At 45.5% G+C, this 26,706-nt stretch overlaps 1 protein-coding gene across 2 annotated transcripts in view; it reads left to right on the forward strand.

The window, feature by feature from the left end:
• The window catches only part of MED14 (mediator complex subunit 14), a 1,766,813-nt gene that overhangs the window by 336,000 nt on the left and 1,404,107 nt on the right, over positions 1-26,706 (forward strand). For both annotated transcript variants that reach the window (XM_069636537.1, XM_069636538.1), the window contains exon 6: positions 24,693-24,821. In XM_069636537.1, coding sequence (XP_069492638.1) covers positions 24,693-24,821 — 129 coding nt within the window. The remainder of the gene's footprint in view (positions 1-24,692; positions 24,822-26,706) is intronic.

A 26,706-nucleotide genomic window follows, 5' to 3' on the forward strand; every position in this document is an offset into this window, starting at 1 on the left:
ACTCTCTACCTCCTCATAGGTCTTATGACTGCCAGATAGACCTGATACCTGGATCTATTCCTCCTTGTAGTAGAATTTATGCCCTCACCGAGCCTGAGAATCTTCACCTCCGACAATACCTGGATCAATACCTAGCGAATGGGTTTATTTGTCCTTCCAAGTCCCCTGCTTCCTCAGCTTTGTTCTTCGTTCCAAAAAAAGAAGGGGACCTTAGAACTTGTATAGATTATCGCGCCCTGAACCAGATCACCGTTAAGAATAGATATCCGTTACCTTTGATCCCTGAACTCCTGGACCAAGTCAGAAAAGCATGCATATATACAAAGCTGGATCTTAGAGGAGCCTACCACTTGGTACGAGTAAAAGAGGGCGATGAATGGAAGACAGCCTTCCGCACCAAGTATGGGCTATTTGAATATCAGGTCATGCCCTTCGGACTTTGCAATGCCCCGGCCGCCTTTCAATATTTTATGAACAATGTCCTCAGAGAGCTCATAGATGTGTGTGTTGTTGTTTACATTGACGACATCCTCGTTTATTCTTCATCGGAAACTGAACATCGGAAACACGTGAAAATGGTCCTCGAGAGATTGCGTCAACACAAACTTTTCGCTAAGTTGGAAAAATGTGTTTTCAAAGTGACTGAAGTTGAATTCTTGGGATTCATATTATCACCTAGCGGAGTGCGTATGGATTCAAAGAAGGTCGATGCAATTCTCAAATGGCCATCGCCATCCTCCGTAAAAGGTGTTCAAAGCATGTTAGGCTTCGCTAACTTTTACCGCAGGTTTATCCCCGAATTCTCTCGAATAGTCCAGCCCATCACCGCCTTGTTAAAGAAAAACAAACGTTTTGAATGGTCTACCGAGGCGGAACAAGCTTTCCAGAATTTGACGACTAGATTTATCTCTGCACGATCTTAAAACATCCTCGCCCAGAACTCCCCTACATCGTTGAAACTGATGCTTCGAGCCTTGCCATGGGGGCAGTTCTATCACAAAAGGACCCAGTAACCAATCAGTTGTATCCCGTGGCATTTTGGTCCCGCAAATTCTCGCCTCCTGAAATCAATTACACTATTACTGATAAGGAACTTCTAGCTATCAAGTCCGCCTTTAAGGCTTGGCGGCATTATCTTCTGGGGGCCCGACACACCGTTACTGTGATTACAGATCACCGAAACCTGCAATATTTGAAAACCGCAAAAGCTCAATCCTCTAGGCAACTCCGTTGGGCACTATTCTTTGCCGAGTTTGACTTCATAATTACCTATCGACCTGGTACAAAAAACGGTAAAGCTGATGCCCTTTCTCGGATGGGAGTGGAAGAACATTTGATCAATCCTAAACCTGTACCTATCATTCCCGAACAAAGAATTCTAGGTGTAATCGCCACACAATCCATAGAGGAAGTTAAGGATAAAGCCAGGCTACTGGTAACTCCAGCAGACATACAGAATTGGCATCTACAGGGAAAGGACTTTACGGTGAAGGACAACCTATTATATTTCCAAGAACGGTTATACCTGCCCAGCACCGATTTACACAAAAAGGTAATCTCTTGTTATCGCGATTCTTTAATGGAAGGACATCCCGGTATGACCAAGACCTCGGAAAAGATCAAGCGCTACTTCTGGTGGCCGTCTTGGAAAAAAGATATCAGAGACTTTATAATGTCCTGTGGAGTATGCGCCCAAAACAAGAGTCAAAAGGAAAAACCAGCCGGCCTCTTACGCCCTATTGACATCCCGCCTCGCCCTTGGCATACGCTTTCTATGGACTTCATCACCGATCTACCTCCATGCTCCGGATACAATACGATCCTAGTAATCGTGGACCTATTCTCCAAGATGGCGCATTTCATTCCACTCAAAGGCTTACCAACAGCAGCAACTCTGGCCCGAGAATTTCTCGAAAACATCGTCCGACTGCACGGTTTTCCTTCAGTTCTAATTTCGGATCGAGGTAGTCAATTTATTTCTCATTTTTGGCGAAGTTGCTGTCGGTCGGCTCAAATTGATGTGAGACTTTCGACCAGCCACCACCCTCAAACCGACGGACAAACCGAGAGGACCAATCAAACTCTGGAACAGTATTTGCGCTGCATGCTACAACAAACTGAAAAAACTTGGAAAGATATCCTTTGGATAGCCAAATATGCCTACAATAACTCTGTCCACTCGGGAACTGGGAAGATCCCGTTTTTTCTTTTATACGGTAGTCACCCTCGAACCTCGGAGTTGGATCCACTCCAAGAGCTTGGAACACCAGCAGTAGACCACCTGCATTCTACAATCACCCAAGCCTTTAAGGAAGCCGTTTCTCACCTTCAAAGGGCTAAAGAACAATACAAGAAAGGAGCAGACCAACATCGGAAGGAAGCCCCCCAATATCAAGTAGGAGATCAAGTCTGGTTATCCACCAAATATCTACCTCTAAAAGGACCACGCACATTCAACCCAAGATACCTTGGTCCCTATTCCATCACTACCATAGTAAATCCAGTAGCGGTCAAGTTGGACTTGCCCCCTCACATGAAGATACATCCGGTCTTCCACGTCTCTCTATTAAAACCCGTGCAACCTCAAACCCGACTAACTACATCTCCAAAACCTATTCTAGTTGATGGAGAACTCGAGTTTGAAGTCAAAAGCATCCTGGATTCCAAGATCTCCAAATCTAAACTATTTTACCTGATTGACTGGAAAGGCTACGGTCCCCAAGAAAGATCCTGGGAACCTGCAGAATATGTCCACGCGCCTCGTCTAATCAAAAGATTTCATCGAACATTTCCCAACAAGCCCAAACCCCCGGAGAAGCCCGGTTTGGGAGGGGCCTTGAGGGGGGGTGCTGTCATGATCTCTGCTTCCAAAAGATCAGGACTTGCCCGACTCCCTTGGAAGCAGACCCATAACCCCGGTTCCGAGTGCCAGCCAGTCCCAATTGGGACCTTTTGGACCCTGTCCTGGCGCCAGTGGCACCAGGCTCATAAAGATGCCCAGTCCCAGCGCTGGAAGCGCCGGGCTCATAATGCTTGGGTGGATTTACCTGCAGCAGACCATGCTGATTACTTACCTGCCAGTTGAACCCCTGATCCTCTTCTGTTTGGGACTACTTTTCCTGTTGGGTGGGGCAGGAGCCACTCCCTAGGTTCAGAACACTGGAACTCTTCTGGAAAGCAGGAACTCTTTTCTTACCTAGGCGTGGCTGTGGAAGAAGACACCTAAGCACTACAGGAGGCTATTTAAACCACACCCGATGGATGAATCTTGCTTTGCGTTATTCTGCATTCTCTGCAGCAGAACGCTCATCGTGTCTTCTGCTTCTGATCCTGGGCCTAAGGGAACAAAGGCTTACCATCCTGGAATCCAGTCTTTAGCAGCACCTGTAAAGACAAAGAAAGAACAGGTTAGCACTACGGTCTTCAGTGGCAGCGCATCTCTTAACTGGTCCATCGGCTGTCACCAACGCCTCGCTCTGCATCCCGCATCTGAAAGACAAAAGAAGGTGCGTTTAAAGACATTGGGCAACTTTATTACTCACGTGCCATTACTCCTTCCCACGCCGAATCCAGTGGGTATTCCAGCACCCTTCAGCTTCTCTAAAGCTCCGAACTTGTACCTGCAAGATAAAAGGGACAGTTAGTGCGCATCGTGAAGCAGGCTACAAGCGCTTACTTACGTGCTTCCAGGTGCTTCTATTCCTCACGCGGGTTCGATCCTCAACTCTCATCAGCCCGCCATCCGCCATCGCCGGAACCCTGCAAAACAAGAGATATCATTACAAAAGACTTTTGACATTTGAAGTGCTCAGAACTTACCGTTCGTGCAGTTAACGACGGACAGCAGTCCTCTGAGGTCAAGAGGCCTGCACCCTTATCCAGTGAAGAAACTGGTTACGGCACCCTGCCCCGAGGCAGATGGAGAGCTCGGCGTTCACTTACCTAAGGTGAGGGTGTTAACCTTAGGGGTTCTACAGGAGAAGAGAAAGGGAAGAGGAGGGAGGCACCCAATAACCCCAGTTCATTAATCCCATATTTTCTATCTGCAGACATCTTACTCTTCGTTTCAGACATACAGTGCACAGAGGTCCATCCCAAAGAGCCAACCGTGTGTTACACATCACCTTGGAAGATACGGCATTCACCCAGTCAAGACCGGCGCCTCTGCGGGAATCAGGTGAGCGTTACATTTGAAGTCTTGACTCATTGTAAAGCGCTTGAGGGGTGCAGCAAGGCGCTAGCCAAAGGCGATCGCTCCTCCCCAACAATTGCAACCTTGAAGTCCTCATACTCATTATCACCCTATTGTCTCAACTTGTCCAAAAGGTTTACCTTGTTTCAGTAGTAGGGCAGGCACGCCAGAACCGAGCATGGTCCTTTGACCCCTCCTCCAGCTCGATACACTCTGTCCAAAACCACCCTCATACCTTCCTTGGTACCCAGGTCCATGCCTATGATCTTGTGAATACTTTTGCTCGATGCTTGCCTGTGACTTCCCCTCTTTCTCCTTTAGTCCAAAAAAAGCAGATATTGTTTCGCTGTTTACAATATTCAATGTCATCCACTTTAAGGTGCAATTTGTCCTCCCGCCTTTCCACCTCCAAGAGTCGTGCATCTATCTGCAACTCTAGGTTCTCAACCGAGGTATGATTGGCCTCTAAACCTTCCAACCGTTCTTCCGTAGACTATACGTTTGCTGTGAGATCTGCCACCTTCGACCCTGTGTCAGTCTTCATCCCCCGAATTTCCTCCAGAATAATTTGGATATCGCTTTAAATTGCACCCATTTCCGCTGTACGTGGGTGGGGGCCCAAGTCTCCCTTCGTCATTGCCATCTTGTTACTGTCCGTGCAGTAGAACTGCAAGAGCACCTCCCTTCAAATCATCCCCCTGTGTTCAACCAAGCTTCTTAAGCCTGTGAGGTAATGCCCGGACAGTGTTTCCCTGGGCCTTATTACCCTAAATGCCCTTTCACCTTGCCGCTGGGGTGGATAGCAATGACCATCCAAGTAATTTTGTATGTTTATTTTCTGGCATTTTTTGTTGTTGTATAAAATATTGTAAAGCTGATGTATTTCGGCTATAGCAATAAAAAAATAAGCAAAGTTATAAGCATAACAATATACTCCATTACCCCTAATAAATCCTGGAGGGATATTTTCATAAGGGTTGGGTTTTCTGAAAGTATTTGTTTTTCTACCTTTATAATTTTACTTTTAGTTGTAACTTTAGTATTAATTTGCTGCACTTTTAAAAGTTTGCTTTTAGACGTTTTGTTGTGACTGTTTTACTTTTTATTGATTTATCAATTGCTGATAAATGGTTTGCATTAATTAAATGCAGTCTTTTCTATTCTTTTATGCATGGGATATCAGCATCAATGTATATTAAAAATAAGCCTTTCTGTGTTTGCACACTCTGGACAAAGCTACATAGCTAATTTCATCTATAATAACTTAAGATGCTATATCTACTATTGCTATATTTAAACATAAACCTTTAAATGTGTGTATTGTTACTGCATATGCTTGAGTTATTGGAAACTGTTTTACATAAATCTCCTATAAAAATTGAAAACGTACTAATTCTTGAACTTGTTAAATGTTCCGAGTTGTGTTGCAAGATAGTCAATAAATAGGTTGCTGGCATGGTTTTTGTCCATTATGTAACCCTTGCTCCTTTTACTAAGACTTCTTTCACACTAATGATGTTGTTTAAAATAGCATTTTTACAAAGATTTAGGTCAGCTGTTTTGGAAACAGTGTTTTGTAATTCTTGTAATCTTTTACTAGCTTTTTTGGGTTATTTATTTATTTTATTGTTTTACTTCCCACATACTGTTCTACCCTTATCCACTGCTTGTAAGGATTTTCTTTTTTAAACATTTTCTTTACAAATCATTTCACACATAAATGTAACACAATTTCTTAAAGTTGACAAGAGACATTCATTTTTCCATTCTTTTACTAATACTGTATAATTCTTACAGAGTCACTTTATTTCCATATAAATGTTCAATTAGTCGTTTTGAAATTTACTGACAGACCCTTGGGACTTTTCCCATTCACTTTTCTTTAAAGATATTGGCATATTCAATATCTTCACTTTGTCTCCTATTTCCATTTAATTCAAAGTAGTTGAAATAACTCTATGCATTCTATATTACCTACCGTACCAATGTTTTTTTGACACTATCTTTTGTTTGATTGTTTTCAAATACAGGTTCTTCATTAAAAGGTGTTACCTGTAACATATCACCACATATCTCTTTCTTTACATTTTAAAAGGACTTGCATTTGAAGAAATGAAAATGGAGGCTTTATTTTCGATACCATGCTAGTGTCATCAATTATTACTTTGTTTTTTTAAATATTTTGGCCATTTCTTGAGCAGATTATCTATATACTTTTTAACGTTGTAATTGTATATCATGTTCTACTGATAACATAAATAGTTTATGTAGTGTTATACAACCAATATTATAAGCGACTAGATTGGTAGGAGCTGTTACAACACACGCTAAAGGATTATTCAGTGTATTGTGCACACATTTTCATATAACTTTTATTAATAAAAAAAGTACCTGCTTCTCCATTAATATACAAGAATGTAGGTTTAAAGTCACAAAGATTAATTTCATGTAGCAGCATGTGGTCAATGTTGCCAACTAAATCATGAAACACGTTTTTGTTTAGCAAATTTATTTTCGAAACTAGTTCTTCTAAAGCATTGTTGCATTTTTAGTGTTTGGCCAAGAGGGTCAATTATATTTGAAATGGGATTTGATGTTGACTTTGGGTAGCTTTTGCTAGTTCTGTTGCCAGCAGTTTCTCTTGCTCAATTTCTTCACTGTAATTTTTAATACGAGGGCATTTAATTTGTTCTTTATGATGTGTAAATGCTGATTCTAAACTATTGCGATTTCCTAGGAATTCTGATTCCACATGTCAAGGTAAACAGAGCTGAAGTCAGCAGTAGTAATAGAGCTGCTTTTGTACTAAGGAGCACAGATTACATTTTGAAGATTAACAAAAGGCACGTTACATGCTTTATTAGGAATCCATCACTGTTTTCACTTTTAAATTATCCTTTTTCAGTGTCTTTCACGTTAATTGTAGTATTGCAAAATTTCATATAAGCACACAGTTTCTAAATGACCGGATCTATCTAGCTAGTGGTTATCAAGCATAGGTTTTTTTTTTTACTATTTCCTCGCTGTCTGGATTATTAGCTGCTAACATTTCAATTTCATGGTAAGGTTTTAAAACGTCATGTCTGCTTTTTGGATACCCAAGACTAACTCACCTAATGTCTATACCTTTACTATACAGGTGTGTTTCAGTTAACCTAGCTGCTGCTTTATATGTGCCATGTTCACAATCGGAGTTTTTACTCATAAAAAAAAATTAAATGGGTTGCGTGACTTTTCACTTGTAATTTCATCCCAATGATGTTGAAGTTGACTTTGTTCCGCTTTTGTTATATATGTTGGAATGTATCTGATTACTTCCATTGAATTGTCTTCCACAAATTGAATATTAAGGTTTGCATGCCACATAGTTAAAATTACAAGACAGGAGTTAATGATTTTAGAATATTGCTTTAATTCATATATTTTTGAAGTTTTACCTTTACCTTTAACATGGTGTCTAATAGCTGAAAGGTGGTAATTAATGTTTCTTCACTTTATTTTCTTGGAAAGCCAAATCAACATCTTTGGTAAAAGCGTACATTTGCTTTCTATGTTCGTTTACAAGAAGATGTGTATTTGTGATTTTGAAAACATATGACTTTATCATGTAAATCTGGCTTTTTGTTACAGTTAGGAATTGGGCATGTTGCATCCTTTTCAATAAAGCTGCTTACTAAAGCTGCTTACTATTTTTTAAGTATCTTCTCCAAATCGTGGATCACTTCAACCCGTAAAACCATATGTATATGAGGTGCTCCCCAAGCTTGGTATTGTTTTTTCAAAAAGTAATATGACTTTACCTGATTGTGGACGCTGAGTTTAAAATACATTTTAACATTGCAAGCAAGGAAGTGATAATGAAAATATCTTGATACATTTTATGGACCTAGTGCACAAAGTTAATTTGTAGTTCATTTGGAGTTGGAGTTAATGTTAGTAAGGTGTATGTTTCTACGAATACTACTTCCCATGCATACTCTGCACAGATTAATTTAAAAAATGTTTATTGGCATTTTGCATGAAAAACAATAACAACCCCCCCCCCCAATAGCAATAACCTCCGCCCTCCCCTTCCTTCATTCTACTGAAATTCTTTAGACATTTGAGTTGTTGTTTGGCATACAGACCACAAAATAGGATGCAAGATGTCGGATGTTCACTTTCGGCTAAGGACAGAGCTCCGGAAACCACATGCCGCTCATCACTCCTTCTCCAAGGGTCTCCCGTCCGCCCAACCACCCCACCTACTGCCCCATTCTTTGGCCTCCCCCGCCTCTGTACCGCCTACTGCCTCACCTTCCCCATTTATGGGGGCTTCAAGTCGACTGATGAACACAAATCATTTAACATTTGGCTCAAATAGACTGTAACCCCTTCATCCTGCTCAGGGTCACTAGATTTCTGCAGGTTATGTAACTCTGCTATCCCCCACGTGTGGAGTTCTTCCATCCAACTCACTACTGACGGACCATCTGGCCTCTTCCAGGCGATGCCTTTGCTTGGCTAGTATCAGCATAAACTGGGCCATTCGATTTCGTACTTTGCGCTGTTTACTCCCTGGGGTCATTCCGATAAACATACCCTCGGTTTACACTCTAACCTAGGGCCTAAAAAGGTGTTAATCCTGGTAATAGCAGCTCTCCAATAGTGTCTAATAACCGAGCATTCCCATATCATGTGCCAGTTCCCTGCTGGCCCAGTCCCACACCATGCGCAGTACTGACCAATGCTGCTGTTCATTGCATGCAATTTGGCTGGGGTCATATAGACTGTGTATAATGTTATATTGTTTAAGTTGAAACTGAGCGTTTCTTGAGACCTTATGTTAAAGGTATTTGTACCGCGCACCGTCACCAACAGAGTTGGTCCCCAGGTGCTCTGGTGGATCTGTAAATGAGAAGGTGGAATGGGTTAGTAGGTGAAGCGGGAGTAGGATAGTGAGAGGAGTGGTGTTCTGTTGGCAGCTTCAACTCGGTATACACCGGGTGCTGAGCTTTGGTACGAGTATTGGATCGATGTCAGTCCTCGTGTGCTGTTGGTGTTGCTTATGTTTTGTTGCAGTGTTGTGAAGTGCGTGCGGGTTGTTGTGTGAGAGATGGTTGTGAGTTTGAGTGATGGTTTGAGTCTGATAAGTTTGCAGAAATGCTGAGTTTTTTTTGTTAGTCGTTTGTATGAAGGTTATTAGATGTTCAGGAATCTGTCTGAGTGTGGCACTTGCCAATCCTCCCAATTTCATCAGGGTGGGCAAAGGGCTACGCCTGGCAGGGTTTGGTTTGTGTGGGGCGCTCCCTGTGCTGTTCTAATGTGCTTTGCAAGTGTTCTGATTGCTCCTCGCAGTTCTATTCTAGCCAGTTCTGTAGGTGTTTTAATGCTGATGGATTGATTAATCTGGGTTGGGTGTTTATTCTCCTCCTAGGGTGCTGGGGCTGGTGTGGCGGACTCCTCTCAAACTTTCTATCTAAATGCGCCTGCCGGTTTGGATATGGTACGTCCGGGGAGTGAGTGAGTCATTTAGGACTCTCGTCTGGGTCTGAGTATGTGATCAGTCTCTGGAGGTCTCCTTTTGTGGCTATTTTCCATGATATCTTATGGTCTGTCGTGTGGTCAGTTCTTTGGGTTCAGTGTTTGTCCATTTGAGAGTGGCCGGGTTGGTGTTATTTTCGTTGATGTTTTAATGGGGTGGGCCTTTTAGTGCGTCGCTGTTGTGGTTACGCTGTGAAGAGCCATGATTTGAGGAGTTTCCTGAATGCTAGGTGGTTTGTTGTGTTCCGTATATTCCTAGGCAGGTCATTCCAGGTTTTCGGTGCCTGGTGAGAGAAAGAGGATCCTCCAAGTTTTCTTCTGTTATAGGGTTTTGGTTCCAGGCGGATGTTGGTGCGTGATATTAGCATTCTTGTCGTTTGATGTAGGCGTAGTTTATCGCTTAGGAATTCTGCGCCTTGTTTGTGTATTGCTTTGTGCGTGATGCACAAGGACTTGAACTTTATTCGATGTTTTAATGGTAGCCAGTGTAGTATTTTTAGCGCAGGTGTGATGTGTTCTCTTCTGGGTACCTTGAGGAGGAGTCTGGCTGCTGCATTTTGTATGCGTTGTAATTTTTTGATAAGTTGTTCGGGCATGCCCAGGTATAGGCTATTGGCGTAGTCTACTCTGGACATGATCAGAGCGATGAAAAGTGTTTTGTTGGCGAACGACAGGAAGGGTAGGATCCTTTTTGCTGCTCGCAAGAGTAAGAAACATTTCTTGCGTAGAGAGTTTACTTGTGGTTCTAGAGTGAGTTTGTTATCCATCAGGACCCCTAGGTTTTTTACAGTTGATGATGGTTCTGGTGTGGTGCCGAGCTCTCTTGGCCCAGGGATGTAGTTGTCTCCTCCCTTTTTTTGAAACAATAATTATCTCTGTTTTGCCTGGGTTGATTTTGAGGTGGCTGAGATTCATCCAGTTGAAGATCACATGGAGGCAATTCTCTAGTGTCGTGTTTTCTTCTCGGGTGTCTTGTATGTTGATTATTTGAGTATCGTCTGCGTAGTTGTAGCATGTGAGGCTGTGCTTTTTGATGAGTTTGATTAGTAGGTACATGTAGATGTTGAATAGAAGCAGTGAGAAGGATGATCCTTGTGGTACTCCGCACGTGGAGTCTCTAGGTTTGGATTTAAAAGGTTTCATCTGTACGGTTTTGGTTCTGTTTGTTAGGAAGGATTTAATCCATAGTAGGATGAAGAACGGCGACGGCTGCTTCTTCATTGAAGCGGTCCAATAGGTTGGTAACAGGGCTGATCAGTTGTGGTGTTTCTGCTGTGATGCTGCTCGGGTGAAGATCAGCGATGGCTTCTTCATTGAGTCCGATTGTTGGGTCGGAGGTGGCATTGTTGGTTGTCGAGGCTTCGCCGTATTGTGTGGGATGTTGTGGAGATTGATGGTGCTCCTCTGTTCTTGTGATGTAAGGGGTGCTGGGGTTGGAGCCCTCCCACTCTCGTTGGGTGCTCCCATCTTTTTTCCGGGTGTTTCGGGAAATTTTGTATTTCTCGAAGTTTCCATGTTTAGGCGTCGGTGTTCCGCGGTTTTTGCGAGATAAGGTGTGTGGTATAAGGATTTTTTTATTACAGATTTTGTTCCGGTTATGGTTGCGTAAGGTGTTTTTCCTTCCAATGGAACAGCTTCTTCTGGATTCTGTCGGTGTGTGTTTGCGTCTCTTGTTGTACAATCTTGTTCTTTCTCTGCGACCTTTTCTGGGTCGGGCCATTTTTTTGTTTAAGGTGCAGGTGTGGTAGGGTAGTTGGTCCTCTATGCTGTGCTGTGCAGGCGCAGTGATCTTGTTTTTTTCTTCTCTGGATACGCTGGGGTGCTTTCTAGCTCAGTCTGTCGTTTCTGTCGGTGGGTAGGGTGTGTTTCCTAAGGGTGCACTGTCGGGGAGGGTTAGGGTATTAACGGTCTGGTGGAATGAGACTTGATTAAGCTAGGTTGTGATGGGTTCCCGGGATTGATAGAGTACTGAACTAAGCACAGTTAGATTAGGACCCTGTATAATGGGAGAAAGGCTTACACCTGGGAGGTGACAGAGTTCTGGACCTAACACAGCTGGATTTGAGGGTGTGCAGAAACAGCCGAGCACAGTACTAAGCACAGATAGACTCGAGGGGTCCTTGGAGGCAGAACCCCTGCTAGATTTGAGAGACCTGTATAGTGGGAGAGAGGCCTATCAATGCAATCTAAACATCATCCAATGCAATTTGGAGACAGAACCCCTGCTAGATTTAAGAGACCTGTATAGTGGGAGAGAGGCTTATTAATGCAGTCTAAACGTCATACCATTTGGAGAGAGAACCCAGCTAGATTTGAGAGACCTCTATACTGGGAGAGAGGCCTAACCATGCAATCTAAACATCATACAATGCGATTTGGAGACACAGCCCCTGCTAGATTTGAGAGACCTGTATAGTGGGAGAGAGGCCTATCAATGCAATCTAGACATCATACAATGCAATTTGGAGACAAGAGTCCCTGGTGAACTGGAGATACCTGTATAGGTCTGTACAGAGGAGAGGCGTCTGTGCCTGGCTAGATTGGTACAGTATTAAATGATGATTAAGTTTGAGGGTGAGGGAACGAGATGCAGCGGGGTCTGATTACCTTCTTTACTTTGCGTTTGGTAAGTGGCTCGGAATCTGGGGTAGAGTAGTTGCTCTACTCCTGACCCCGGCGACTCCTACCTTACTGGTCCTTGTAGATGATGGTTGACGGCTGGCCACTGCTCCCCCTGTTGACGATTCCTGGGGCCGCCTCTGTTGGAGACGCCCTTGGCCTTGGGCCCTTAGCCGCAGTGATGGTGATGAAGATCCACGGACCAATGGGAGCGTGACGGGAGGCGGGAGGGAAGAGATGCAGGGAGCGGTCGCAGGCGGCCTGGAGCTGGTATTGAAAGCACCTGGGGGCCTCCAAGGAGGTTTAGGCAGGTGATGTGGTCAGGGGCGACACTCACCTTGCTCCGATGTTAACAAGTATAGCATAGCAAGATTTGGGCCTGCTAGGGGTCCGACACCAGTGGGGGCGAGCGGGGCTGCGGGCCTCGCTAGCTTCTAACGGTGCGATGGAAGCACCAATCGGGGACGGTGGGCGGGTGTAGGGGGAGGGAGAAGGGGAATGATAACACGGAAGGGCAGGGGGATGCTAGGGGGTGCACGCGGGCCTGGGGGGCGCCTCAGCAAATGTAGCAGAGCAAGGTTTGGGCCTGCTAGGGTCCGACACTCGCCTCAATGGACCAGACACCAGTGGGGGCGAGCGGAGCAGCGGGCCTCGCTAGGTTCTATCGGTGCGATAGAAGCACCAATTAGGGATGGTGGGCGAGTGTTCACAAATTGTCCATTCCCTCTCCGATAAATGGCTGCCAATATTCCTCTCCCACTTACTCTTAACCCCCAATTCGTTTAAAGGGAACTCACTCCACACTACCTGGTAGATGTGGGAGATTTTAGCCCTCCCCATCCTGTGTGAGCAACACCTGCTTCAACCGTCTCGCGCTTTGTTCCTCGGGTATGTCCTTCCCTAAAGCAGCCAATCTCCTCGTGACTGCCCCATACGCCAGAAAGTGTCCTTTCGGGGCGCCCTAGCTAGCGCTCCAATCCTCAAACGGCCGCAACAACCCATCCTCAAACAAATCAACCACCGCTCGACACCCCCTCTCCGTCAAACCAGAAATCCCCACCCTCTTGTGCCAATCGCAATTTCGGGTCCACACTCCAGGGCAGGACCCCTCTATATAATCCTGTGGCATATAGGCTCCCAAGAAGCTTTTTCCATGTCGTCCGTACCACCTGAAACACATTTGTCTCCCCTTTGCCACCCACCATGCCCGACGATTCCATCCCCCGTCGGGAAGCAGGGAGGGCTCCCAACAGCCCCTCCAGTAACACTTCTCCCCCCCCCCCCCAAGGTTTTGTCACATGCCAATACCGCCTCTAGATGTGCCTTCATATCGTATTGTTCCTAATTTGGTAAATTGTGACTCCCCCCACCCCCCCATCTGAGACCCTTCTCCTACCTGCATGCCATAACATTTCCCCAACCTTTTTGTCCAGCATCTGAAAAAAATACCTTTTTGATGGCATACAGAATATTTGTAAAATGGTAAAGCAGCCTGGGGATTATGACCATTTTAGAAAGCGTCACTCTCCACATCAGTGATAGCAGCAGATTTTTCCAGAAGTGGATCGAGCCCCCTATCCCAGACAATGCCCTGCCTGTAATGTACACAGACATCGGAATGATTTCTCTTCCCAACGTGTCCCCCAATTTGGGAGATCTGCAAGATAACGACCCCAGAAACATTTCCCTCATCCACCCCCGCCTCCGCCCCTGTGTGAATAGGAGAGACCTTTCATTATTGATCGGAAATCCTGACAACATCTGAAAATGTCCTAGTATTTCAAGCAGCATTGACCTGTTATCCAGTGGGTTCTTCACATACAGCAGTATATTGTCCGCATACAGAGTTAATAGATGCCTCACTCCTCCTGCCAGTATCCCGCCTCACTAATCTAAGGAACCACACCAGTGGTTCCAATGTCATTGAGAACAAAATCGGCGAGACCGTGCACCCCTGCCGCTTCCTTCTGCTTATCGTCCACTGCAGTGATACCCAATCTTTTATTGTTGCCATCACCACAGGTTTATTATATAACCACCTTAACCATCGGCAGATATTTACCCCTAACACGAAGACTCCCAGTACTCTAAACAGCCATTCCCATTCCAGAGAGTCAAATGACTTCATTGCGTCAAAGGACTTCATTGCGTCAAAGGTCGCCTAAGACATTTCCCCCTCAAGATTTTTAACATGGTCCATAACATGATGCAGTTGGCAGAAATTCATAGTTGTATGCGGGCCCCCAATCTGCACTGAGCAGGATGCACTAGTATCAGAGCCACCCCAGACAATCTAGTGGCCAAGATCTTAACTAAAATATTTGCATACACATTCAATAATGAAATAGGACGATAAGATGCGCATTCCAGGGGTCCTTTTTGTTCCTTTAATATAAGTTATCACAGCCTCCCTCATTGAAGCAGGCTGAATCCCTGTCTCAAAGGTCATGCACTTGTTTAATTTGTGGAACTAGTAGGTCTGCATATACTCCGTAAAACTGTACCAGGAAACCGTTGCTCCCCGTAGATTCTCTTTTTCATCGACCGCAAAGCTTCGTGTTTGTCTGCCTCTTAAATTGGCCCTTCCAGACCATACCTCAGCGCCGTGAATCAACTCTAACAGTTCATCTGCCTCCCTCGAGGAATACGTCTCCTCACTCATGTATAAGGACTTTTAGAAAAGCCTAAAAGCCTCAATGATCCCTTAGTGAGTGCAGGTCAAGTCTCCCCACTCCCTCGATATTTGTTTGATAATGTCCCGTGGCTGTTCTTGCAGGAGCAGCCAGGCTAGCAACCTCCCTGCCTTATCACCCTCCCTGTGAATCTGCACATCCCGTCGGCAGCTCTCAAAGTTTGACAGTGCATCCTACACCCTGCGATGCAAAGTTAGTGCCTGAACCTTTTCTTCCCACGTCTGCCGCCCTTCTGTCTTCCTTAGTTCGTTGTGTAATCCTAGTCTGATCCCGGTTACTTTGTCACAGAGATTTATCATTTTTATTCTTCATCCCCTCTCCTAGTGAGACCCCCACCTCTTTGTGCTGGATTTCTGGACCTTTTTTGAACTCTTGAATGAGGAGTCTTTTTCCACTCATTGATTCTTCTTTATAGTTTTTACCTCTACTATGGAATCTCTTCTCCATAACTCTTAAAGGCATCTGTATTTTACTTTTGCAGCACACAGCTCCTTATGGGCAGTGTTACTGGGGATCCTTATGGTCCTCTGAGATTTATTTTTTTAATTTTTTTTTTTTATCCTAGAGTAACTACAGTCCTTAAGGATGGAGAGATACTTAGTATCTCTGCTAAAACGTTATAGTCTGCCAGATTGGCACACACCACCTTATGTGAAGTGCCAAAGGGATACCTAGTACCCCCCTTTTCTCTGCCCCTGTGACTTTTTAGTCAGACGATCTCCTGGTTATGGCTTATGGCAGTGGATGTGGATGTGTTCTACCAAATATTGAGATTGTTGTACCACTAGGTATGTCCATAGCCTCAGTATTGCACAATAGGGGCACCCAAGTAATAACTTGGTGCCTCCCTTATTTTGTCGCCATTACTAGTTTAGTTCTTTGTTAGCCCTTCTTCAACCATCCTGGGTGGTGGAGGCTTGTGTGTGTTTTGCCTTTGGCGGGAACCCTTGGGTGTTCCCGTCTGGGCTGCAGAGTGTCTCGGCAGGCAGGAAATGGGGGAGGAGTTTCCCACCCCCTGTTCTTTTCTGCCCTACATGGGGTCTGGGTGACCCGATTGGACAGTGAGTTTCCAGAGCTGTGCAACCCCAATACCAGGAGACCTGCTACTCATTTCAAGTGTGTCGCCCTGGAAAGGCTGAATCCATACAAATCTTTGCTGAGCCCTCAAGGACACTCCAGAGATTCAATCCAACTCGCCCAGGCCCCTCATCAGATTGCGGGACTGCAGGAAGCGAAGAAGATTGACCGGTCAAATCGCATCCTTTGTTAGTGCTGCAGAAAATGCGCCAAAACCGCAGTGTGAACAGAGAAGTTGTTTCCTCGGCTGCAGCTGCCTACCTCTGTTCGTCACGGCGTGCAGTCTCTAAGGTGCTCCACACTCATAACTGTGTTAATGCCCTTGTCTGTGCACCTTCCAGCTCCATCTGTGGAACCCCTTCTTTTTTTTCCGTGTAGTGTAATTCTCTCCTTTACCCCGTGGTGCCGTCTTTAAACAATTTTTGGAGTACCCACCTTTTCCTCTCACCTGATGGCTGCACTACTGTTGTCTTTTGGCACCTCCTGAGGAGTCCTCGCTGCAGCACCACTTACCACCTCCTCCTGCAGGGCAAGCCGTATCTAGATTGTCCCTTCTACCTGCTGACCTTCAGTCTTACTGTGAGTGGGGCCCCGGGCAACAGTACGTTTCACAGCTCTCCCTTTCCCCCACCACTGCTCCTGAATGCATGCTGTGGCCGTCTGTGCTGTCTATCAATCCCTCAGGCGCTCACGTTGTAAGTGTGCCTGCCGCCTGTTGATGCTGCTCGAGGGGGCTACTTCCCCCATTTGCCACTGGTGCTCCCAGGCATCTACCCTTTTGCCGGGGAGCACCGGCCCAGATCCCTCACTCGCCGCAGGGTGGTTCCACACAGCGGACTCCTTGCTCTTCTTCCCCGGGCCGCAGCGGTGTCTGTCCTGGCTCTCCACTGTCTCGGATGACTGCAGCGGTCGGGTCCTCGTCAGTTGCGCAGCTCCACTACCACAGCTCATCTTCACAGTGGGCCCCCCCACTCCCTCAGGAGATGCACCAAGGTGTACAAATTCTCCAGTTGCCTGCAGCCGGACAGATCTGTCACCTCGCACCGGCTGTCACGGCAGGCTCAGTTGCCGGTGGCGGCCGTCTTATGGCGCAGCTCTCTTCCTTTTGCCGACAGCGATTTCTCTGGGGAGTCTCTGTCCCAGCTGCTGCATCAAGGCACCGTAAGATGCCCCCCATCCTGCCAAGGAAGCTTCACATATCTTCAATCCTTGTAACGAGATGCAGAGTATGAATAAATGCGAACTTTGGCCAATGTGTGAAACACATCCGAGCTGATTGAGAGCAGGCACAAACTGTGCACTGCACGGTGTAGTAGCGAAGGAAACAGATTTCTTATGTTTTGCATCAGCCTACTATCCTCCAATGTCAGGTCAGACCAAAAACGTTGAAGATCCACAAAGCAAGAAACCTCTGTGTCACTTATTGTTGATTGACCCTTAACAAACGTCTTTAACGCTTACCTCACAGCGTGTGTGTGTGTGTGTGGCGTAGCTGATGTCGCCTGACTCAATTAGTCGGGTACCAGAATGGGGAGGAGAAAGATTGGCACAAAAATACTGGCTAATGGAGTAGCCATGTTGGAAGGGAAAATGTATACGCCCAGAAATGTTGATTTCGAACCAGAATCTGGGCACCGTACATAGTGCACAAAATCCCTTGGATAAAATCAAACAATCCAAAGGCATTGCAAGGGATGTTGTCATAATTTATGCCATTCCATATCTTCTTTTAGATGCTCCAGATGGTGGTTAGTCTGGAAAATAAATCTTTGTTCTGAGTTCATTTCTTTTCCAGATTTTGTTATATTGAATACCAGTGACTACATCAATTAATGTAACAGCCTGCTTGGCGATACTTAAAGTTACAAGAAACTGAGTAGCCCACCCATGAACATTTGACTTTGTTTAAATCTAGTCACTAGAGCTTTGGAACAGGGATGGATTTGCAAGTAGGAGGCAGACATTTCGATCCTGGATAAACCATCTAGTCCCCTGTTCTACACCCTGCCTAAAATCCAGAAGACACTGACCCTCCAGGACATCTGATAGTGGCTGGCATTTCCTCTGCTCTCTAACCACTCGAAATACACCAATCACTTTTTAAATACCGGGTTTGAAAAATGGAATCTCATATTGAAGGCTCCACGGCTGTCATAAATAAACTGGAATATCTTTCTTTTGATGTATCAGTCAGAATTCCTTTATTCGACTTGTACCCTCGCATCCCTCCGTTTGCCAGTTGGGGATGGTCGGAGAATGCCTTGGAGAACATTGTTGATTTACCAATACCTAACCAATTTCTAATGTGGTGTATCTCATTGGCATTGACACGCTTTTATTTTCAGTTTTACATAGCTTCTTTCAGCAGCTAGAAGGTACAGCTGTGGGGTCAGCGAAGGCCCCCAGTCTAGCAAACTTGTATGTAGAGTGGTTCAGGAAAAAGTAAATCTAGGCTAACACCAATCCTTTTCGTAGCCATTTTAAGATATTGATGAGATATATCGACAGCATCCTTATCTGTACAGGAGGGACAGGTAGAGTCATTGAATGTATCTAATGGCTCAACCAAAGAAATAGATACTTGAAGTTGACGCATACTGTAAGCAATACGCAAGTGAACTTTTTGGATCTGCCTGTCTATGTAGAAGCGAACATATCACAGACCATATCACAAACACATTGAAAAGAACGTGATCCTACATTATCAAAGTCACCATACTAGGCACAACAAAACTAATATCCTGTTTGGCCAATTCCCTGGACTCAAAGCATTTCTCTTTTTTCTTTTTTTTTTTTTTAAAAGCTCAGAAGTTCAAATGTTTTGGAGTGAAGCCTGTATACTATCTAAATAAACGCATGGACAAAGGGATACCCTAAGAAACTAGTTCAGCTAAATGTGCACTGTATTACAACTGGGATGCTTTACTATCCTCAAGAGGCAAACATTCCTACTCCAAAAACTGGTGTATGTTTCCACCCATACCGATTTGTCCTTTTAGATAAAGGACATCAGAAAAAACTGGAAAACATCCTTCACCCATGACTATTGGCCTTGGCCTTCGGTTGTGGGCCCTTTACATGTTGCCCAATAGCTTTCTTCAAGTCCCACTAGCCATGGCCTTGCCCACAGCCTTTACCTGTGCCCTTTCTACATATTGCTCCAATAGGTTTCCTACACGGGCCCACTAGTCATGATATGATATATGATATGGCATTTGTAACGTGCCTATACACAAGTGTTTCAAGGCGCGACGAGGCAAGGGGGGGGGGGAAGGGGAGACGGACAGCGATCCTACTAGGCCAGGTGTCATTCAAATCGCGCAAGTGCAAGGGTAGAGGGGAAGGGAAAAGTGCAAGGGGAAGGGGAGAGGGGAAAGTGCAGTGCATGGTTAGTAGAATACATGATAAATAATGGGGCCAGCTGGTGGCAAGTGCAAGGTAAGTGCCGGGAGGAGGGGCTGTAGGATACAGAGACAGTCCCGTAGTGCAGGTAGGCAGTGCAGGGAAGAGTGGCTGGGCCAAGGACCGAGATCGGTGAGTGGCCCAGTTGCAGATTCAGTGCAGGGCCAGTGATTTTAGCAGGGGAGAGATGGAGAGAAAGCGGAGGAAAAGAGGTAGGTTTTGAGGTGCTTCCGTAACCTGAGATGGTTCTCCTCAAGTTTCAGGGAGGCAGGAAGGCTGTTCCAGAGGGCGGCCTCTGCTGCGGAGCGAGATCTACCCCCAGCTCGTTGCTTGGAGAAGCGGCTGACCCTGAGGGAGTTGGAGGTGGATGAGCGAAGAGCTTGAGAAGGAAGATATTTAGGAAGTGAGTGTTGAAGGTATTTTGGCCCAAGGCCCCAGAAGGCTTTGTGGACAATGCAGTGTGTTTTGAACTTAATCCTCACAGCCACTGGGAGCCAGTGTAGTGATTTCAGTCCTGGAGAGATACGGTCCCTGGGCTTGAGGCCAAGGACAAGTCTCGCAGTCCTGTTCTGGATGAGTTGCAAAGGGCGGAGAGTAGACGCAGGAAGATTTAGATGGAGGCTGTTACAGTAGTCCAGCTTCGAGAGAACCAGGGCTCTAGAGACAGTAAGCTTCTGGGGGAAGGAGAGGAAAGGAAGGATACCTCTGAGGAGGTGTAGCTGGTAGTGTGACTTCTTAGAGACGTCAGATATGTGAGGAGAGAAAGAGAGTGTGGAGTCGAAGATGACCCTGAGGTTTTTTGCCTTGCAGGTAGGAGCAGGAAGGACTTTTGTTTTCAGAATATCAGTCAAATCCGTCATGCAAGTCTAAGGTTATTAGCAATTCAGTTCTCGGGTTTCCTATGGTACTTGATACTCAACTAAAGTGCGGGTTGTAAATCTGTTGGGATCCACATGCTATGCATATTCCTCTTTCTGGTGATTGCCTGGAGTATTATGTTATTTACATGCAAACAAAAGGTAGTTATCCACAGGGGCATTGATGTCATACTATCCCTTAGCTATGTGTGCAGGTATCCGTAATGCCCCTCAATACAAAAACACTCGTATTATTTTTTGATATTGGATGGTTGCATGAGTTCTTGGTGGAGAACCTAGGAAACAGTGCGTTGCCAATCGGAACCAAAGGCTCAACTGGACTCCACAGTGACATGTATATGTTAACGGACAGGACATTGAACCGATACGAACACCAGTAAATGGTTGTTTGGGGGCAGGTCGTCTATGCAAATGACTTGCAATGTATATATACTTGACATTTGTTGGTCGTCACACCCCAATTGTGTTGGCGTTTATAGAGAATATGCCTTTTCAATTTTGTCCAATTTGTAATTCCAAATTTCTTTTGGTGGACACGCTCAACATTTTGAACCACTGCCTTGAAAGGAACCACAGTGTTTGAAGCAGCAGCTCATGCTGAAGTATGTTATGCAGGCCAAAGAGGCCTTGATGAAAGGCACACCAGTGGTGGGCGAGTCACAGGGAGAGTGATGGGAATTGAATCCCCAGGAGACCCTTTACCTCTGACTCACAAGCCAAAGGAAACTCCACAAATTTCCAGCCTGCCACCCCATCTCTGGAAAGCACCCCAGAAGGACATTTTAGGAGCCACAGCAGGTTGGGTAGTAGCTTTGGTTGCGGGCTAAAACACCAACAAAACGTCCTAACACTGACACAGGGATCCGTTCTTAACCAATCCTGAAAGATGGTGCTGAAGTCCACAAGGTCACCTTGAAAGAGAACAGTGTATCGTCATGAAAAGGCACTTAAGTTAGTATCAAACACAAAGTACCAGGAAAAACTATGCACCAAGGACATCTGTGCCAAGAACCCAAAACATGTCCCGAAAGCCACCATGTTAGAGTGCTGCACGTACCTAGACACATACATGCCGCTGCCCAGCTGCTCCTGAAAGATAGTGGCACACTCTGAATTGAAATTTAAGTTGTCGCCACTGTGGTCCGTCAGATGTATGAGACTGACAAGAGGTCATGTTTTTAACCTGGTATGTTTTATTAAAGGAAATAAAGCCTATCCTGTCTCTACTTCTGAGGAGGCGGTTTCCCTATTCCACTGAACAAAAATAACAAAACGATGCTAGTCAGGATGTCTTGCAATACCCGAAAATGTCCTCTGTCCAAACCTAGTCTACCCTAAAATCTGTCCCTACCGCTAATACAGAACTCTACCATAAAATAGCCTTGGTCAAAGACTTCCCCTTAATTCTGGTAATGATGGCTGGCTTCTGACACCCATGCATAGATATTTCAGTTTTCCATCTTGGTACATGCCTTGTTATGCAATTCCAAATCTGGGTTTTCCTCTTTTCCTGGGTGGTACTTGGTCCGGGCTTCCACCCAAATGTCCTTATTTCTTTCTCTATGCAATCCGCCTGTCTTGGCGATTCCCATCTCCGATTGTCCAGTCTATGTATTTTCCCTGTGTCAGAGAAAACAAGCTCTATCTGATCTGATTTGTCTGTGCTTTTGTGAAGAAATATCCCTTTCCACCCATACTTGCGGTATCGAACTTCAGCCCGCCGTGGGCCATTTGGCTTCTGAGCACCTTTGGGGTGTCGGCTTTCTCACCCCTTTGCAGGGTTACTTGGAACTCAGCCCGGGCAGGGCTGTTCGGCTTCTTGCCCCTTCTGAGTATATTAGGTTTCCCACCCCTTTGTGGGCTTTCTCTGATTCCAGCCCGACTTAACCCTTGGCTGCTTGGCTTTCGTGTGGCATCTCCCGGCTTTTCTGCCCACTTCTCAATACGTGTTGGTACCTGGTTCTCAGCTGCAAGGCTCTTCAGAGAGGTAGTCGATTGGGTTGATTCAGAACCGCAACGCTGACTTCTTTACAGTCTTCTTCGCTGGGTCCGTAGTGTCGGTTCCTCCCATTGGTGCTAGACAGGATTTCGTCAGCGTTGTGTTATGGAAGACGCCGCTCGGCCTCACCTGTCGTTGCCGCATCTCATTTCTTCTCAGCGGGTCAGAGCTCCTCAGCCCCCTGCCTTGTTGGAGGCTGCAGTGTTCTGTGGGCTTCTAATCTCCTCCGCCCACCATGCTGTCTGGCTGGTGCTGCCTTCAGACTCCTCCTGGAAGGCATAAGTTACCTCTTTGTTTCTAAGCAGGCTTGCATCTCTAGTTCTCTGGCTGGTCCATCCCCTTTGTTGTCGATTTCATGGGACCTTTGTTTCTTCCTGGAACAAGATTGGGCATTCCATTGGTTCCATGTTTCATGCAAAGAGGGGAACCATCGTAAACCACACCAGCTTTTAAAGGGCCCTGTACAATATTGCTTTACTCAATTCCCATTTATTCAACAAACGTTTGGCACTTGGTGCATGAGAGAGGATGATTAAAAATCCTGCTTAGGGCTTCATTGTCCCACAAGGGAAGTCACCTCCAGTGGGAGCCCGCTTACCCTTTCCCTATGCATGTGTTAAGCGTAGCAGGCTCACCGCCGTAGACTCAAAGGGTTTGGCTCCCCTTTGGGGTGAAGGTACAAATCTAGTGGTTTTGTCACACTACCTAAAACTAAGATCTTTTATGACTGTTTTCAAGTTCAAGCACTTAAAACCAGTTACTACTAGTCTGACTGCTTACACTCCTGTACAGTGGGACTAAGGAAGACAGATTTTATTCACAAAAATAGGAATGTGCTGCCCAAAAGCCTCAATGGCAAAAATGTAGCAATTGACCTGGCAGTATTCAACGTTCAGATCTCCATAAAGTAGCGTGGGGAAAAGTATTGATTAATGAGTCAAAACCAATCCCATGATTGGCTGGGTATTCCACCCACCAAAGTATCCAGAGTAGAATATTCCCCCCATGATGTAATGGAAGAGGAATGTGGATGAGAGGAGGAAGAACAAGAATAAATAGGATGTCCGGGAAGGGAATAGCTCATTGACTCCTCAGATAATACCATACCCACAGTCTGAAACACACCCTCAGAAGTCCAGTGCTTCTATATTGCGCTAGTCAAGAGAGTGGCTATGCTTTTTGGGATCAAAACTCAGGAGTGCAATTTTACAGACTAAGCTCTACAGGAACCCAAGCATATAGTAATGTGCATTCCCATGAGGTAAGCCATTAAAAAGCTGAATGCCCCTTATGTCTGATAGACCTGCAACAATCCAGTTGGTGGAGCCTAGGAAAGAGAAGAAATATACACCACCGTCGTCAGACCCAGTCATAATAAAGAGGCAATTTCTACTGGATACAGTGGTGTGATAACTGCCAAAAAATGTTGTGAGACTACAGCAACCATGGCGGACAACACACGGGTGAATTTAAAATAAGACTGTACGATGCAGAGGAAAATAGCAACAACTACTGCATATGATCTCAGGATTTCTAATGGAGCTGCTTTCAGCTGCTTTTTTGGTCCAAATTCAAAAGTTGTTGGCACTAAAATATTTGGATTTCCTATGGCTCATAGGTATCACTTTAACTATTGGGTAGCAACCACTGCCCTATTATATATATATATATATATATATATATATATATATATATATATATATATATATATATGACACTCCTTTCAATCCAGCTTGCCTCTGTGCCTTGTCATCAGTTTCTCAGCACTATGTAAACCAACACAGCAAATACAGATGTCAGTTTACTGACTCTGTTGGCAGCCACAGGTGAGTAGCGGTTTCTTGCTACCACTCACCTGCTTTCTTATGCAGGGCATTCGCTGCTTGGCCAACTTGCTCTTGTTCGCATACAGTTGATTTTCAATCTGGAATATTTTGGGGCAGGTATTGGTGTCTTCTGCTTCCGCTCATCTGTACCCTGCTGGTAGTCTCTCAGTGACCAGATGCTTTGCTTTTGCTAAAGTATCTATTCATGGCCAACACACTGTGCCTCGTTGATAGTAAAAACTACATTGCATGATGGTAAAAGTTTGAATCTGGTCTGCTCTTAACTAACATTGCATTCTTGAGGGAAGTTTTAAATGATCAACTTCTACTGTAGTAAAAACATCCTGTTGGTTACAACAGATGATAATCATCATTGCTTTTTCTTTTGCTCCATGTTCACACATTTAGATTTGCTTTCAGTACATCTTGCCCTTTGGTTGTTTAAAAAAACCAAAACTAATGTTCTATCTCTTTTCCTTTTAGCGAATGGTCGTGTGAAGTTTCGTGTGGAGGGAGAGTTTGAGGCAACGTTGACAGTAATGGGAGATGACCCAGAGATTCCCTGGCGTCTCCTCAAACTGGAAATACTGGTGGAAGACAAGGAAACTGGAGGTAAAACTAAATATTTTCTTTTCAACCCTTTTCTCACAAAGCACACACTTTAACAACCTATTAAATGTCCACTTGTATGGTCCTAATGTGATAATTCCTGAGGAACTGATGAGAGGCTTTTTCTGCTGAGCAGAATCAATGTTGGGAATGTTACCATACTCCTGAGGTCATGATATGATCGATATATGATATGATGGTTTATTTATATAGCGCCTATACACAATGTGTTTCAAAGCCCTTCAAGGCAAGGGAGGGAACAAGGGAAAATACAACCACATTCTTACAGGCCATGAACAGTAAGGATGTGAAATTAACTATCTTACTCGGCCTGACGACATTTCAGATAGTGCAAGAGCTAAGACATAGATAAGGAGGGGAGAGGGAGAGTGGGAAGGAAATGGAAACAGACAAGACTACCGTACTAGGCCTGACGACATTTCTGGTAGAGCCGGAGAAAAACAAAAGGTGAGGGAGAGGGGTGCAGAAAGGGAGGGGATGAACAAAACAAGCGACTATCATACTAGGCCTGACGACATTTCAGATAGTGCTGGAGTGGCGGTGGGGAGGAAAAAAACAGTAATGGGAGGGTGGAGGAAATAGATGAGGTTGCTATCATATTAGGTCCAGGGACAATTCTGATAGAGTAAGTGCATAGAAGAAAGTAAGGGGAGGAGATAGGAAAAAGGGGGAAGGGAAAGTAGGAGAGAAAAAAGAGTAAGCAGTCAAAAAGAGTGGAGAAGCAAGAGTGGAGATCGAATACAGTTGCAGAAGTCAGTAGTAACACATAATGTTGCACGCCACGATATAAGATGAAGATGGGAACAGCATGATTTAGGGCCACCATGAGTACAAGATGCAAAGGAAGTCCAGCATGAGAGTTGAGAAAGAGTGACGCACTGTGAATGAATGAAGTCCATAAAAGTCAAATCCAGCATTGGCCACAAGACAGTGATGGTGAAAGAAGGCACCAGGTGGGTGGGGCTTGCTAAGTGGTGAAAAAGTGCAGCAGGCAGGAAGGTACCAGGTGGGCGGGGCTTAGGCCAGGTGACCTAGATCCACTTGCATCTGCTCCCCATCTGCAAAGGAAAAGAGACTGGAGGGCTTCTTAGGAAGGGAAACAGAGCGGCAAGCAGGAAGGCACCAGGTGGGCGGGGCTGGCTAAGTGGTGAAGAAGAGCGGCAAGCAGGAAGGCACCAGGTGGGCGGGGCTTGCTAAGTGGTGGAAAAGAGCGGCAAACAGGAAGGCACCAGGTGGGCGGGGCTTGCTAAGTGGTGAAAAAGAGCGGTAAGCAGGAAGGCACCAGGTGGGCGGGGCTTGCTAAGTGGTGAAAAAGAGCAGAAGGCAGGAAGGCACCAGGTGGGCGGGGCTTAGGCCAGGTGACCTAGATCCACTTGCACCTGCTCCCCATCTGCGTGAAACGTGACAAGGCACATACAGAGTTGGCCGCCTGAAGTGCCACACCCCCCGAAGAAAACACTTTCTTCGACCAGCCATCAAAACGCTTGTCGTCCCTATCGGGAGGGATGGTAGGATAAAACGCCTGCTTTGCCGGGGCCGTTGCCGCCTGCACCATCAAACTCTCTGGAGTGGGGAACTTGGTCAAGTAGCAGGGGTCTACTAGCTGGGTGCTATTTTCGTACTTGCCCACTGCCGGGAGACTCTCCGGAGCAGTCCAAGTCACTGCCACCCTCCTCTGTAGAGCCATATGGAATGGCAGTACCGGGTCAGTTGGTGGACCTTGGTCGAGGATATCCGTGAGGTCATCCTGAAGAAAATCCCCTGGGGGAGCAGACCACCCCAAGTACTCAGTGACCCTAGACATAAGGCGCCGGTACTAGGAGTCGGCATGAGTGCCAGGCTCAGGCCTACAAAATTCCACCTCCGG

The sequence above is a fragment of the Ambystoma mexicanum genome, chromosome 7p, assembly GCF_040938575.1.
Source record: "Ambystoma mexicanum isolate Mex_15411 chromosome 7p, UKY_AmexF1_1, whole genome shotgun sequence".
Lineage (NCBI taxonomy): Eukaryota > Metazoa > Chordata > Amphibia > Caudata > Ambystomatidae > Ambystoma > Ambystoma mexicanum.